This window comes from Musca vetustissima, unplaced genomic scaffold (genome assembly GCF_032173495.1).
Source record: "Musca vetustissima isolate MV318-11 ecotype Yass unplaced genomic scaffold, APGP_CSIRO_Mvet_v1 utg82064, whole genome shotgun sequence".
In the NCBI taxonomy this organism is placed as follows: Eukaryota; Metazoa; Arthropoda; class Insecta; order Diptera; family Muscidae; genus Musca; species Musca vetustissima.
In genome coordinates this window covers 9876-24476 of record NW_026876430.1, presented here as the reverse complement: position 1 = coordinate 24476, position 14601 = coordinate 9876, and the positions used below count along the sequence as shown (strand labels likewise).

Here is a 14601-nt window from a genome sequence, read left to right as displayed (position 1 = left end):
TACCAGAAGGAGTGGGCCGATGGGTCCCATCTTCGAAGTTGATTTAAGTTTGAAAGAAATACTACGATGTGCGTATTTTGTGTCAAATAGGGCATTCCGTACGATTGATATTGGATAACCAACTTTTCAAAATGTTGACGATTTTGTGGGGGTACTAAAAGAAAGCCACCGATGAGATCCAGCTTCCCACAACATGCAGGTTTGGTAAAAAGATTATTTGGTGCAAAGTTAGATTCAAATCGGATAGTCCTTTCACACAGAATTACAAATGTAATTTTCAACAAAATTTTGAGCATTTCGTTTGGAAAGTACCAGGAAGAGTGGACCAATATTCCCCATATCCGAACTTGATTTAAGTTTGGTTTCTCCCATCGAGAGTTATTGTGCGCACCAGTCAGTAGCACAGGCTCAATATGGTTTCCATAAGCAGGGTAGTAACACAACAACGTTGGGCGCCATCTCCATACAAATAATTAGATTACTAAACCAGAACAGGCGTGGTGTTGGTGGTGTTTTACCTTTTAAAATAATTTGATTGATCCGCACTCATATGCACCCGGTCATTTCTTATAATACTACCGCAAATGATTTTCGGCGATTAAAAAATCATAATAATTGTCAATTTCTTGATCAATAATCGATTCAATTTTATTGTTTTAATTTTTTTATAATATTTGGTTTTTTTGTTTGGAATAAAATTTTTGCATTTAAAAGTAGATTCGAATATAAAACAAAACATATTCTTTAAGACATATGTTTGTGTGTATATTTGCAATTGCAATGCTTTCGTAATAATAATATAAATATGTTTATGTGTGTGTTTTAAATATCAATGGATTACAATCAATATTGCATATAGGTGAGTATCATGTGTATATGTATTTTAATAATTTATATAATTGTTATCACTAAATTCTAAAATCATGACTAGTCATAGTCGTCATCATCACTGGCCTCCTCTTCTAGCTGGAGACAATGACGATTATCCAATTCTTCCAATTGCACTTCGATAAACTCCTCATTACCAACAGCAGCATCACCGGCAACAATCATTTCGCCTCCGCCACCTGGCATTTCTGCGCCTTCCAAATTTCCACGCTGATCAATGTGATGCTAAAATGTTTGGGCATTACGGCAGACACCACACCCTAAGGCAAATTCCTCCCCCGTGGGTGGATGTATAACATGCAGTGGGCATTCTTCACCCATCAACTGCTTAGCCTTTGGTCCAGCCGGACATTGGGGTAATTTATTCTTCGGTATATTTGTAAGACGCTGAAAATCGTCGTGGCATGTATCACAGAAATGTGTAGTGCCAAAGCAGAAGAACACCGCCACCGAACAGCAATAACGACATTTGTATTCCAAGAAATCGGTACCATGTTTGGGACACATTTGAGCTCGGGCCACGTCGGAGCAACCACCGCATACCAACTCCTCGGGATTGAATTTCTCGCCAATTTCCACATCACAACGAGCCTCTCCACCATAATAAGCTTTCTGGCATTTGAAACACACATAGTAGGCATAACGTTCCATTGCCAAATTGGTTAAATCGCGATTTTCGGTATCCTTAACAATGCCCTCGTATTTAATGCTGCAAGGAGGAGGAGAATGGAAGTATAATTAGGAAATCGAGTTTGAAATGAGGGTGGAGATGTTGGAAACTTACCGCATTTGGGCTTTGCGTTTAACATCCTGCTTGAGAGCATTGATGGGTTCCAATATTTCTGCCAACATGGGATGTTTAATGTCTGCCTTGCAAATGGGACACAGGGAGAAACCAAATGTGATACGAGGACCACTCCAACGTTTCTCCAAGACGGCTTTACAACAGTGATAATGGAAAACGTGACCGCATTCGAGCTAAAAAACAATAAAGAATTATGACAATTGTAAGAGAAATAGTTAAGTTTTGAATAAATGAAATAAAATAAGGTTTTGGGATATTTTTACTGAAACAAAACTGAAATAAACAGAACTCATGTTTGTTCAACATGTCTATTTCACTCAGCGGTGTATCGTGGCAATATATACCCTATCTCTTTCTCATACTCAGGAAATTTATTAATTTGTAAATTATGGAGATTTCCGTAAGCAGGATTGTACTACAAGAACGTTGGGCGCCATCTCGATCGAAATGACCCAACACTGGCAATTAATTATTCGAAAGAAAAAAATCAGTAAGTATGTTTACGTTTTGACGCTATGGTACTCATTATGTCGTTAGTATGGCCAAAGCCTTGTAAATTGATAGTGTGGACCCACACCAGAATCCAGGAAAGAATGCCAGGCCAAAGGAAAATCGTGCCGACCGTTTTTATTTTTGATACAAGTAGAAAAGACTGTTGAGGACTCTCCATAGGATCAGGGAAAGCTATTAATTTATTAATCTAAAACTTTTTTCTATAAGCAGGATAGTAGCTCCAAAACGTTGGGCGCCATCTCCACACAAATAATAAGATGACTAAACCAGAACTAGAACTAGTAGCTCCATAACGTTGGGCGCCATCTTCACACAAATAATTAGATGACTAAACCAGAATTAGAACTAGTAGCTCCATTAGGTGTTAGTAAAGCTTGACCTATAAAAAGCCTCTGATATCGCCATTTAGATTTGGACAATCACACTCCTAAAGGGGTTCGATCTTATTCAGTTCGCTTCGCAAAATGAACTAGGTTGTTAAGTAAGTTCCATAGTTCCTTTTAATTGGCACACGTCAATTAATTCAGCTAATGAACGCAAAGATCTATGTGAACGTTGGGATCCACAGGAATGAGAGCTAACGGGACTAAATGAACGAATGAACAGGACTAACACCAATCGTTCATTATGAGGAATAGTTCCTTTCAACTAGTTCGTTACGGAACGAAACAATTCCGACTTGATTTTCTTGCGAGACAACAATTTTAAACCCGGTACAATGAAACAGGAAGTTCCTCAGGGTGGGATTATATCTCGAATCCAACAAAAGGTCGATGGAAAAATGGGTTAGAATTGAATTATTCTATGTAAATTTGTTTAGGGTATTGTAAATCGCAAAAGATCTGATGAATGCTACTATTGAATATTGAGGGCTGAAGGATAAACAAAAATCATCTGAGGAAAATTATTCGCATTGACTAGGGACACAATATATATAATAATGAACCAGCAGATTATTTGAACGATGTACGTCCTCCGTGCGATTTTTGTTTTTGTAGCAGCCATATAGTTTCTACACAAATCTGAAGTCCCGATGTTTTTCATTCCTAAAAATCTAACAACAACATGCAAAAATATATGTTTTCTTACCTGTATCGATGGGGCACATGCCAATGCCTCGACAAAACAAATCATGCACATATCATCGGCGTCCTGTGTCAGTTTGGGTTCATTCAAACCATCGGCCATGTTATTTTCCCGAGCATGGCAGACATGCTGCAAGCAGGGTAAGCATTTCTTTTCATTGACTACACCACCACAAACATGTCCGCAGGACTTGGTTTTCATACACGAATTGGCAGCATATTCCTGGCACTGGGCATCTGCACAAACGTTGCCAATTTCCAAGAGTCCTGAATTACCCGTTATGCCACAGAAACGGCAACGACCCACCGAATCTTGGGCACCCGAGATGATGGTATGGCTGCCATCACGGAATTCCACCATTGCTTTGAGAGTCTTTGAATCGGCCAATGCCAGCAGCCAAAATAGTTTGGTACGGCCACAGGACTCATGTAGTTCTACCCGTATAGCCTCCTCTTCTTCCTTGCAAACCTGTAAGAAATTCAAATTATATTATTTTTCATTTCTTTTAGACTATTCCAAATCCTTACCGTTCTTTTGTGAGTCCTTGTTTTGCGATTTAAATGCAAGAAGCGATCACAATCCCCACAAAGGGAACCACAATTTTCGCATTGTATAATAGCGGAGGTTTCACCATCATCATGATTGGTACACATTGGACGAGTATCTGATATGGTCCATTGGCCAGATGATAACTTCTCTACATGATCATTGTCTAGGACACATAAGCTGGCCAAGGCCAACCATAAAGTGGCCGTTTTTACACAATTTTCGGGGCTGCGGAAGATCTCATCCAAGCGTGTCAAGTTTAAGACAGCCTCAGCAATGGCTGCCTTGGTCATCTGAGACCATTTTTCACCCAATTTACCCTGGAAAGAAAGGTTAATTAATTATTTTGTAATTTCCATAAAAAAGTGTCTCACTTACCGTTGCCAAATCCCTTATCAACGAAATAATACTCTCCGCCTGTTTGGTGGGTATGACACCATTCAGGAACCACCTTTGATTTAGATTTTTCGGAGCTTCTCTTTTTATGTCTCGACTACTACCTCTTCCTGCTTTCAGTTCCATTGAACGATCATATTCAAAAGTGTAGTCGGCACGTGAGAAGGTGTCTTCCACCTCCTCATTGATATTTTCCGAACTCATATGCATTTTCACCGGTTTGAGGAGATGTACCGATAAATCCAAGGAATTATAGAGTCTTACAAACGAGGGTGTCTTCTCCATATTGGATTTACCTCCTGCACTTTTAACCTTTACCTGCAATTGCAACGACTTGGCTATGACCGCCAAAAATATATCCAAAAGCCCCAGGCTATCCATATCAAAATCTATAGCAATTTGATGGGCTATATTATAATCCGATGGTGGTAGACGTTGCACACTCAAAATATCGGCAAATGTGGCTGGCGATATTTCCGGTAAGATACGCCTTAACAAAGCTGTCACCTGTCTCTGTACCCTATCACTTCCCGTGTGCAGCAGACTTAGTAGATCTTTGATCAGTCCATGTTGATGCGATAGATATGAACGTCCCACAACACTGCCCGACAATGCCAATACCATACTCAACATTTCAAAGCAATAGGTATCAGCGGTACGTCCACCACGTTCCGAATTGCTGTCACCTTTAGATTCCTGACCATTTGACCCGGTTCCATTAGGATCACGCAGAGAATTTGCCAAATTAACAGCATCCCAATCTTCTCTTGCGCGTCGGGCTTCTTTCTTTATGGCATGCACTATGTGGACAATCACCTGTTTTTGTAGATGCGAGAGTTTACTTCGTGAGAACAATATGCCAACCATATGTTCCCGCAAGTCGAGAGAGTCGGCCAATATTGAATTGGCACTTGAATCCATGCCCAGAGCATTTTGTGAATGACTTTTACCCAAAACGCCACCACTTTCATCGCTTGTCGGCTCGAGGCTTATCAGTTTGCCAAAGACTTGTCCTGCAAAAGAGAAAGGGAAAACAATTAGTTACTATTACGAACAAAAATAATTCATCGGGATTTCTAAGTAACAAATTCTAAATGAGGATTTTTAGGTGGTGTACACAAGATGCCGAACAAGACCACTCGAAGTGAAAAAATATATCCCTGAAAAATAAGTATTAAGTATTTTTAACTCACCTGTTATCAACCGGAACACCCTCAACGTCTCCGCCTCGCAGATTTGCTGTTGTATCCTCACAGCATTTGTTAGCTTCATATTATATTTAAATGCCTGACCTTGAGTGGTGTTGTTCACTGCTAAATCATAAGGATTTGTCAGCTGATCTGCCGAACCACACATTGCAGCGGGTAAACCTAAAATTTTAATTTGCCTCACACGTAGAGTATTCTCCGGGCCGGTAAATTCCAAACGGAAATGAGTGAAATTGTCATCATTAATTTTCGTTGATATCCAGGTGCAAGCTTTAGCATCAACTTCAACGGTTTTAATGAGGCTTGTATCACCCAGTGACTGACCGCCATAGAAGGCAACCGAAGACACTTTATTTTGTATATCACGACTATTGTCGATATGAATGAGTAGCATTTTACAACAATAGGTCAGTTTGTTCATGGATATTTCCACAATTTTACTTTTGTTGCGATCCTCTTCATCACTCTCCCAAAACGTTTCCGTGGAATTGTCAGTCAAGGACTCCGCCATGGCCTGGCGTGAAGAGACCGTAATGTCGAAGTGACCATTTAAATCGCTGTAATAGATTATTTTGCCACCAGCATCAGGTACGGAATAATTATCCTTTCCCAATAACTCCTTGCTTTCTGCATCTTCGGTCATACCAAACACCCCGGGAGATTCATTTTGTTCATCCGATTTTGATAAAATCTTCGAAATGTTACCAAAAACATGGGAGCTGTGCAGAAATTGATGATCCGTTTGACGGAATCGTATACCAAAACATTGTATGGCTATGCGTTGCAGTGGCGATCCGAGGGGTAGATGAAGAGTCAGATCAGCCACTGACTGCAGGAATGTGTGAAGACTCTCGGTAATCATATGCGATAGACGTCCACTTATTTGTGTATAGGAAACTGGATGCTCCAGTGCTGGTTCCAATTCATCAAATTTACCATCCATGGGATCGGAATTAGCCGATCCCGAGATACTTAGCGATGACACAAACCACCACATCAGATCATGCAAACACACACTTTGTGTTACCGAACGCAGTAGCCAATTAAAGGCCTGCAGGGAATAATTACGACAGGTTGCAATTCGCAGACTTCTTTTCATGGCACTCCGCAACTTCTTCAAATCATGTTTTTGTGTCATAAATGCCATCGCCGGCCTCTGCAGCAAGGCATTGACCTGATTTACCGATTCATTATCGGAATTATTCCTTTGATTTTGTTGTTTGCTTATTTCAAAATCAAATTTACACTCCTTGTTCGGATCATTGCCCAATGAATCTCCTCCAGCTTCAGGAAGATTGCTGCATTTTTGTACCACAGATGTTGCTGTTAGTACATGTTCGGGTACCAGACGTCGTAAATTCTCCGAAGGATAACAAATTAGCAAAGATCCATCGGAATCAATGGTTGAGTTACGTTTACGAAACACGACTTTAGGATAATAGGGTTCTTCGCGCACATTACCACCTCCCGATTGTTGTTGAACTGCACCCCATCCCTGGCCCATGGAATAGCTGCGATGAAATTTCGATAGTGTCCCGGTGCTGGAGGTCATACAGCTGGGTGGATTTGGTTGATCGAAGTTGGGTAAGTCCGATTCATATGAGATTTCAGAAAGGGGCTGGAAAGAGAAATATGACAATGAATAACTTCTTTGCTATACTTTGAAAATATTTTTCTAAAAAATATGTCTTTAGGATAAGCCCATAACTATGAAAATATTTTTTGACTGTATCTTGAAAAAATATTTATTTAGGATCCCCTAAGCCTATAATTATGCCCTGAAAACTATATTTTAATAATCCACACCTATTAATATGCTTTGAGTAATATTCGTGAATGACTTACCCTATCAAATCCGCCACCACCTTCACTTGGTCCCATGCCAAATATTTCATAAGGCAGATCATCTTTGTTTGCCGAGCCAAATGTTTCCAAGCAGGCAAAGGTTTCGGGTGCCAACCAAGGATGTTCCGGAGAGCAGGATCCACCCGTGAAGCTCTTACGCAACAATACATTTGCTGAAATACCAAAAACAAAAGTATTTAAAATCTTCAAATTCCCAACCTCAACCCGTCTTACCTCCAAATTTATTATTAATTCTCAGACCCACACGACTATGTCGCTGCTGGGCCGTATCACCCCGACTGGTACTGGGTTTATTCATTTCACTCATACTGAAATGTTGATGTTCCACAACGACGGGCATTTGTTGAGGCGATCTCTTGCCAATACCCAATCCACTCGCCGCATTACTTGGATCCGTTGGTAAGTTTGTGATATTCGAAGATAATTCCAATAGAAATGTGGCATTTTCCCGCATCGTATTGTAAATATCGGAATTTGCTATTAAGGTAGTGGTCTTAATCCCAAAAAGGTTCAGCTCATTACAGGGTCCTCCGGAATTGGTGTTATTCAAGTTATTGGTATTTTTATTGGTGGAAATATATTTGTCCCGACAGGCATCACACATCAGGAACCAACTGGAAGCTCCCTTGCCACCCTCACCACAATTGCCGGCCCAGCCTTCACAGAAAATACCCACGCTGTTATAACCTTTACCCTTGGCGGATTTACCACAGCCAGGATGGACAATACGCATGTGATAGGTAACCGGTATCGGCAGGAATACTTGGCAAATTTCACACCAGGACCCATCATCCTTTTTCTTCTTCGATTTCTTGTTTTCCTTCTCCTTGTTAGTTTGTTTTTCCTTTGACTCTCCACTGCCCTCTCGATTGGAGAATTTCTCTTGGCTCAGAGAATTCGATTGCACGATGTGTACACAATTGGAACAAATGTGTTCCCAAAGATAAACGAGGCTTCTCAAAGCAGGCGGCAGAACTGTTACCACCTCGGGCAAAGAGTGCAGCTTTTGTTTCTCACCCACCTCGCCATCTCCGGCATCATTTGACAAGCCTTTACGATATTTTCGATTATTCACAGAAAAATTACCCGTCTTTGTTAGGGTTTCCAATGTGGAGGGTCGTATATTCAAATAGTTTCCAGCATTTGCCACTTCCACAGAATGCCTTTGCTGGGCTTTCTGCTCCTTCGATAATTGCTGCCTACCCTCGCCATGATCCCGCCGTGTCACAACTGTTGTACCCTCCTTGGGTAAGTTGGGATGGAATTTCAGGAAACTTGCACAAGCCATGGCATCATGGACAATACCCTCATGCCAAAGGAAGGCGGCGAACACCGCCCGTATACTCTCCGCAAATGAAGGTGGCATGGCCCTCTTTATGGGGCCCATGGTTGTTTTCTTTGTCGTCGTCTGTGTTCCATGCGATTTGAAGAAAGCATTTTGTGTTGCATTTCCGGCGGCAGCAGCAGCCGCCTCCGGCCATATAGGTGGACTAGAATTATCCGTACTAGCAGTAGACTGTTGGGCGCTGCGAGAATCTCCAAACACAATTTGATCTTGCAGGACCACGGTACCACCACTGCTTGTGGAGGATGTGGTAATTTGCATTAAACTCATTTCATCCTCCAAGTTGGAAATGTCCGATTCTTTCAAACCTCCTCCTGAATCATTTGCCAGGCTTGAAGCTCCCAACGAAGTAGTAGATTTCCTGGAGCCTCCCACACGTCGTGGTGAGTGTTTTGGGGTACTCAGCAAAGCTGCAGTTTGACTTGGGGTAAAATGAGTCTTACGCATACTGACGACATCAAAATTGCCCACATCCACATTGGAACTATCTTGGACCAAGGAATTATCCACATTTTCCGATAAACGTCCTCCACCCTCTTCTGTGGCATGTTTTATGGGGCTACTTGAACGCTGAGATCCATTACCATTACTGCGGGTGTCTTGGCCACCCATTACTCTCACCAATTCTCTGACCGATACCGAAGCTATTTCTCCCACATCGGAGGGTTTAAAGGAATAATCCCGACCAGAATTGGGTTCATTATCGCCCTTAAACCATTTTTGCAGGGCTTGCAGTTTAATGGCCCCGCCACCAACTACTCCTGCAATGGCTGAACCAATGGGATTACTGGCCCCAGCACTACCCGCAGCAAACGGATCTTCCTTTTCACCATCACTACCACCACCACCGAATGGATGTTGTTGCTGCTGCAGATCATTTACCGAGTTCTTAGATTCAGTATCGGCACAAATAAACGGATTTGTAGAGACATGAGGAAACTCCGCCGGCTTGGGAGGATTTGCAGCAAAATCAAATACCTTCTTCGAATCCGCAGACTTGGCATTGGGTGATGGCGATTCCAAAGTAGCATTTACCGGTTCCAAATTATCCAAAATGTCACGTTGCCTATTCCGACTGACATCCTGCACTGTGGGCAGCGGCGACATAGGTTGGCTCTCCATACTCATATCATTGGTGTTACTCTCTCTGTTCGCGACGGAAGTATTCTCCACGACAGGATGCAGCAACGTTTTACCCAAATGCTGATTATACTGCAAACACCATGCCTCCGTCGGATACCAACCCATGGCACAATGTTGCCTTATCGATTCGGTTGATAGGCGCAACCACACCCCGTCGTCATTTTCGATTTCATCGATAAACGAAATTACGCCATTCAGCTTGATCACACCCACTTGTTCCGATTGCAGGGTAGGATGGGAACGTATACGTAGACCAGCCGTATTTTCGGTATAGAATTTCCTCAACTTATTTGGGGTGTGATGATTTTTCATAACCATTTTATGGGCCGGTGGTGGTACACTACCCTCCTTAACCTCCACACGATAAACCTCTTCCAGGAGGATACCATCAATGTTGACCGTTAGGCAATAACTACCCACAGCATTGGGTGTCCAGTGGACACTAAATGTACCATCTTCCATATCTTGGGCAAAGAGGGTCTCTGTAACTCGGGTCTGTATGGGGCTATTGTAACGTAACTCCTCGAAGGAGTAGTTGTTGTAGGGTTTCATGAAAGTAATGGCCTTGAAACACATTTTCTCTTTAATTGTGGGTTCGTAATTTTGTCGTGGCGGTGGTGCCACACCGCCGAAGTAGTTGTCCGATTGGGAGGCACGACGTAGCTTAACATTACCATTCCCCATGGATCCAGTAGGTATGGCTTTGATTTCGACCTGGAAGGGAAAGGAAAATAATTGATAAGGTAAGCTGAACATGACTTTTAATTTGCTGAATACTCTTTTCAATACGAAATCTTCAATTCAGCCTGGCTGAATAAGAGTTTCTATATGAAATCTTCAATTCAGCCTGGCTGAATAAGAGTTTCTATAGGAAATCTTCAATTCAGCCTGGCTGAATAAGAGTTTCTATAGGAAATCTTCAATTCAGCCTGGCTGAATAAGAGTTTCTATAGGAAATCTTCAATTCAGCCTGGCTGAATAAGAGTTTCTATAGGAAATCTTCAATTCAGCCAGGCTGAATAAGAGTTTCTATAGGAAATCTTCAATTCAGCCAGGCTGAATAAGAGTTTCTATAGGAAATCTTCAATTCGGCCAGGCTGAATACGAGTTTCTATAGGAAATCTTCAATTCAGCCAAGCTGAATAAGAGTTTCTATAGGAAATCTTCAATTCAGCCTGGCTGAATAAGTGTTTCTATAGGAAATCTTCAATTCAGCCTGGCTGAATAAGAGTTTCTATAGGAAATCTTCAATTCAGCCTGGCTGAATAAGAGTTTCTATAGGAAATCTTCAATTCAGCCTCGCTGAATAATAAATTCTATACAAAATCTTTAATTCAGCCTGGTTGGATATGAATTCCAATCTGATATTAAACCAGACTGAATGATTGAAAGATTGGTTTTTTAAATTTTATATTCAGCCTGCCTGAATTATTTTTTTTTCCTGTGGGAATTTTATTATTTCCTTTAGGAATTATATAGGAATTTTATTATATTTTACAGCTAAATATAATTTTAGAATAATTTTTTTCTATTCATTTTGAATGTTTCGTGACAAGTGCAACCATTCAAGAATAGCTTACATCCGGAATCCCCAATAGCACATATGTGTGTTAGTGCGTGTTCAACTTACCTTTAACTCTGGTACCACAATTGCATCCCCATATTGATCCCTTATGGTCACTGTTATCTGTGTGGGCCAACCATAACGCAACGGTTCAGTGATTGTATTTAACTCACATCTATAAATAAAGAGAGAGTGGGGGGAGAGCGGGAGAATAATTATTGCTATTGTTTCCAAATGAATATTTGATAATGTGCCGTTAACACGTGTAACGGATTGAAAAGCAGGGGGTGGGGGGTTACATTGTCAATACACCACAGGTGGTGTATTGAATTTGGTAGCAGTTAGAGACTTACTTGTTGGGATCTAGGCGAGGTTCTGGTTGCAGCCATGCAGCTAAGCGAGCTCCCGATGACCCAGGAGCACCACTAATGAAATCTTTCAAGAATTGACGTTCATTTGATTGAGAACTGTAAAGATAATAGAAAAAACAAAACAAATCAATTTAAAAGTCATTTGGAGAGGCATAACAAAAAAGAGATTAAAAATAAGATCCGATGATGTTTTGAGGAATATTTGGGGAAAATATATAAAACCTAAATTTAGGTAAGAACAGTTAATCATTAGCTGAATTGTAAACAATATTTTTGTTACAGAAAAAAATAACCCATGACAACAACAGCACCGCATAGGTAACAAATATTACCCAAGTTGAGTTACCACAACTGTCACGAGTAATGCTATCAGTTATTGAACCCCTTTCGACTGCAACTCATTTTTGTTTGTTGGCTTCCCTGCGGCCGCTGATGACTGGCATGGTCTGATGTGGTCGATGTGTAAAACATATGGTGGTCGGTCGGGGTGGAATAATAGATAAATGGATTTGTGATTTGTTTTTCCCGAAGCGACTACCTGTTATTTGTTTCTCTCTCTCCCTGGCTCGCTAGATCAACGAGTCATGTAAAGTCATGTTTACTTTGTCAATTTGTTTTCCGTCACAAACGACTGAAAAAGCGTATGAATGAAAAATTTTCTTATTGTCTAGCTAGGCCAGTAAGACAAACAACCAAGCAAATATGTTTGTAACAAATATGTCTATATTTAGTTAAAAATCAATAAATACCACAATAACAACAACAATAACGTTTCGAGTCTTATCTTGAGATAACTAAATAGGGGCCATTCATTGAAGCGTATAATGCAAATACAGCAGGCATGCAACTTCTTTGGACGTCGCCCTTTTTCGGCTTAAGACAATTTCTGGGTGATAAGACTATCATAAAAATAACAAATATTTATTTCCGAAAGCGAGAAAATAACAACAGTAGGCTTATGGTTAAGTAAATATGGAAACAAATGAAAGTTTTCCAATAGAAAAACCACCAATTCAGCCAAGCTGAAAAAGAGATTTTCTGAAGAAATTCATATTCAGCAAGGCTGAATTGAAGATTTTATATACAAAATTGCTATTCAGCCAGGCTGTATTGAAAATTTCCTATAGGAACTATTATCCAGCAAGCCTAAAATTTAATTTTCCTATAGAAACTATTATTCAGCCAGGCTGAATTGAAGATTTCCTGTAGAAACTCTTATTCAGCAAGCCTGACATTTAATTTTCCTATAGAAACTCTTATTCAGCCAGGCTGAATTGAAGACTTTCTATAGAAACTCTTATTCAGCCAGGCTGAATTGAAGATTCCCTATAGAAACTCATATTCAGCTAGGCTGAATTGAAGATTTCCTATAGAAACTCTTATTCAGCAAGCTTGAATTGAATATTTTCTTAAGAAATTCTCATTTAGCCAGGCTGAATTTAAGATTTCCTATAGAAACTCCTATTCAGCCTGACTGAATTGAAGATTTTTTATAGAAACTCTTATAGAACCAGGTTGAATTGAAGAAACTCTTATTCAGCCAGGCTGACTTGAAGATTTTCTATAGAAACTCATATTCAGCCTGGCTGAGTTGAAGATTTTCTATAAAAACTTTTATCAGCCTGACTGAGTTGAAGATTTCCTATAGAAACTCTTATTCAGACAGGCTGATTTGAAGATTTCCTATAGAAACTCTTATTAAGCCAGGCTGAATTAAGGATTTTCTATAGAAACTCTTATTCAGCCAGGCTGTATTGAAAATTCCCTATAGGAACTATTATCCAGCAAGCCTAAAATTTTATTTTCCTATAGAAACTATTATTCAGCCAGGCTGAATTGAAGATTTCCTATAGAAACTATTATTCAGCCAGGCTGAATTGAAGATTTCCTTTGGAAACTCTTATTCAGCCAGGCTGAATAGAAAATTTCCTATATAAAATTGTATTCAGCCGCTATAAATTTAAATTTTCCATTATCAAAGTTTAATTTTTTTGTAAGAATGTTATTCAGTTAGGCTGAATTTAGCTTTTAATTAGGATTGAGAATAAACTGTAAAATTTTGAAAATATTAGCACAAGGTCGATTATAGAGAAAGAGATATGAAACCGGCCAAGTAAATACATACAAATACATTTTGGGTGAGATCATGCCAAGAATATTTGCAAAGTTTGAACATATTTGTATGTATGTGTGTGTGTCGATGATGTATTATTAACTAATTTGTATGCAACTCATTGACGGCATGTGAACTCATATTAATTGCCTTCAAAATAATGTTGACTCAAACTTTTTAAAATTTTTAAGATTAGAAAAATAATAACAATAACAATATTAGATTGGGTCGTGTTGATATGGTTGACAGCTAGGATTTTCTGATTCCTCACATCAACAAATTCTGAAAATTTCTGCGAAATCAAATCATGATTTAGAAATGTTCTAGGAATTTTCTTCAATAAATAAAAAACCTATTTGAAGAACCTTCGCTCTGTCTCTGTTTTTTATTGAATATTAGATTATTTTACATTCTTTAATATTAAAAAAAAAACTATATAAATAGAAAAAATCAACTGCTGTCCGTGTTATTAAGTCAAAATTATAGAGAAGGCACAACAGACTCAGGCAGTGGCTGCCAGCCGGCATGCTAATGTATTCAACATTTCCCTGCACTCTAGAACATTGAAATTTACATGATAATTATAGCATTAATAACTTTACAAAAGTTGAAATAAACAGACATACACACACATACAAAGCCAACCACAACAACACAATCAAACAAATGCTTTTTTGTTTTGTTACAGCGAAAACCCCGTTCAAGCTTTGGGTGTCTGAAAGGGTGGGCAGCTGTGAACTGATTGTTTTATAATGAC

The 14601-nt window shown here is 39.7% G+C and overlaps 1 protein-coding gene across 1 annotated transcript; it reads right to left on the bottom strand.

The window, feature by feature from the left end:
* Positions 1-1102: 1102 nt before the first annotated feature.
* LOC133320989 (E3 ubiquitin-protein ligase highwire-like) lies at positions 1103-11827 on the bottom strand (the record flags this gene model as incomplete). Its single annotated transcript, XM_061530094.1, has 10 exons — positions 1103-1597; positions 1673-1866; positions 3296-3760; positions 3820-4158; positions 4217-5247; positions 5428-7060; positions 7288-7460; positions 7522-10510; positions 11427-11535; positions 11714-11827. Coding segments are annotated over 10 exons (7531 nt in total), but the record flags the coding sequence as incomplete, so codon positions are not given.
* Between the last annotated feature and the right edge of the window lie 2774 nt (positions 11828-14601).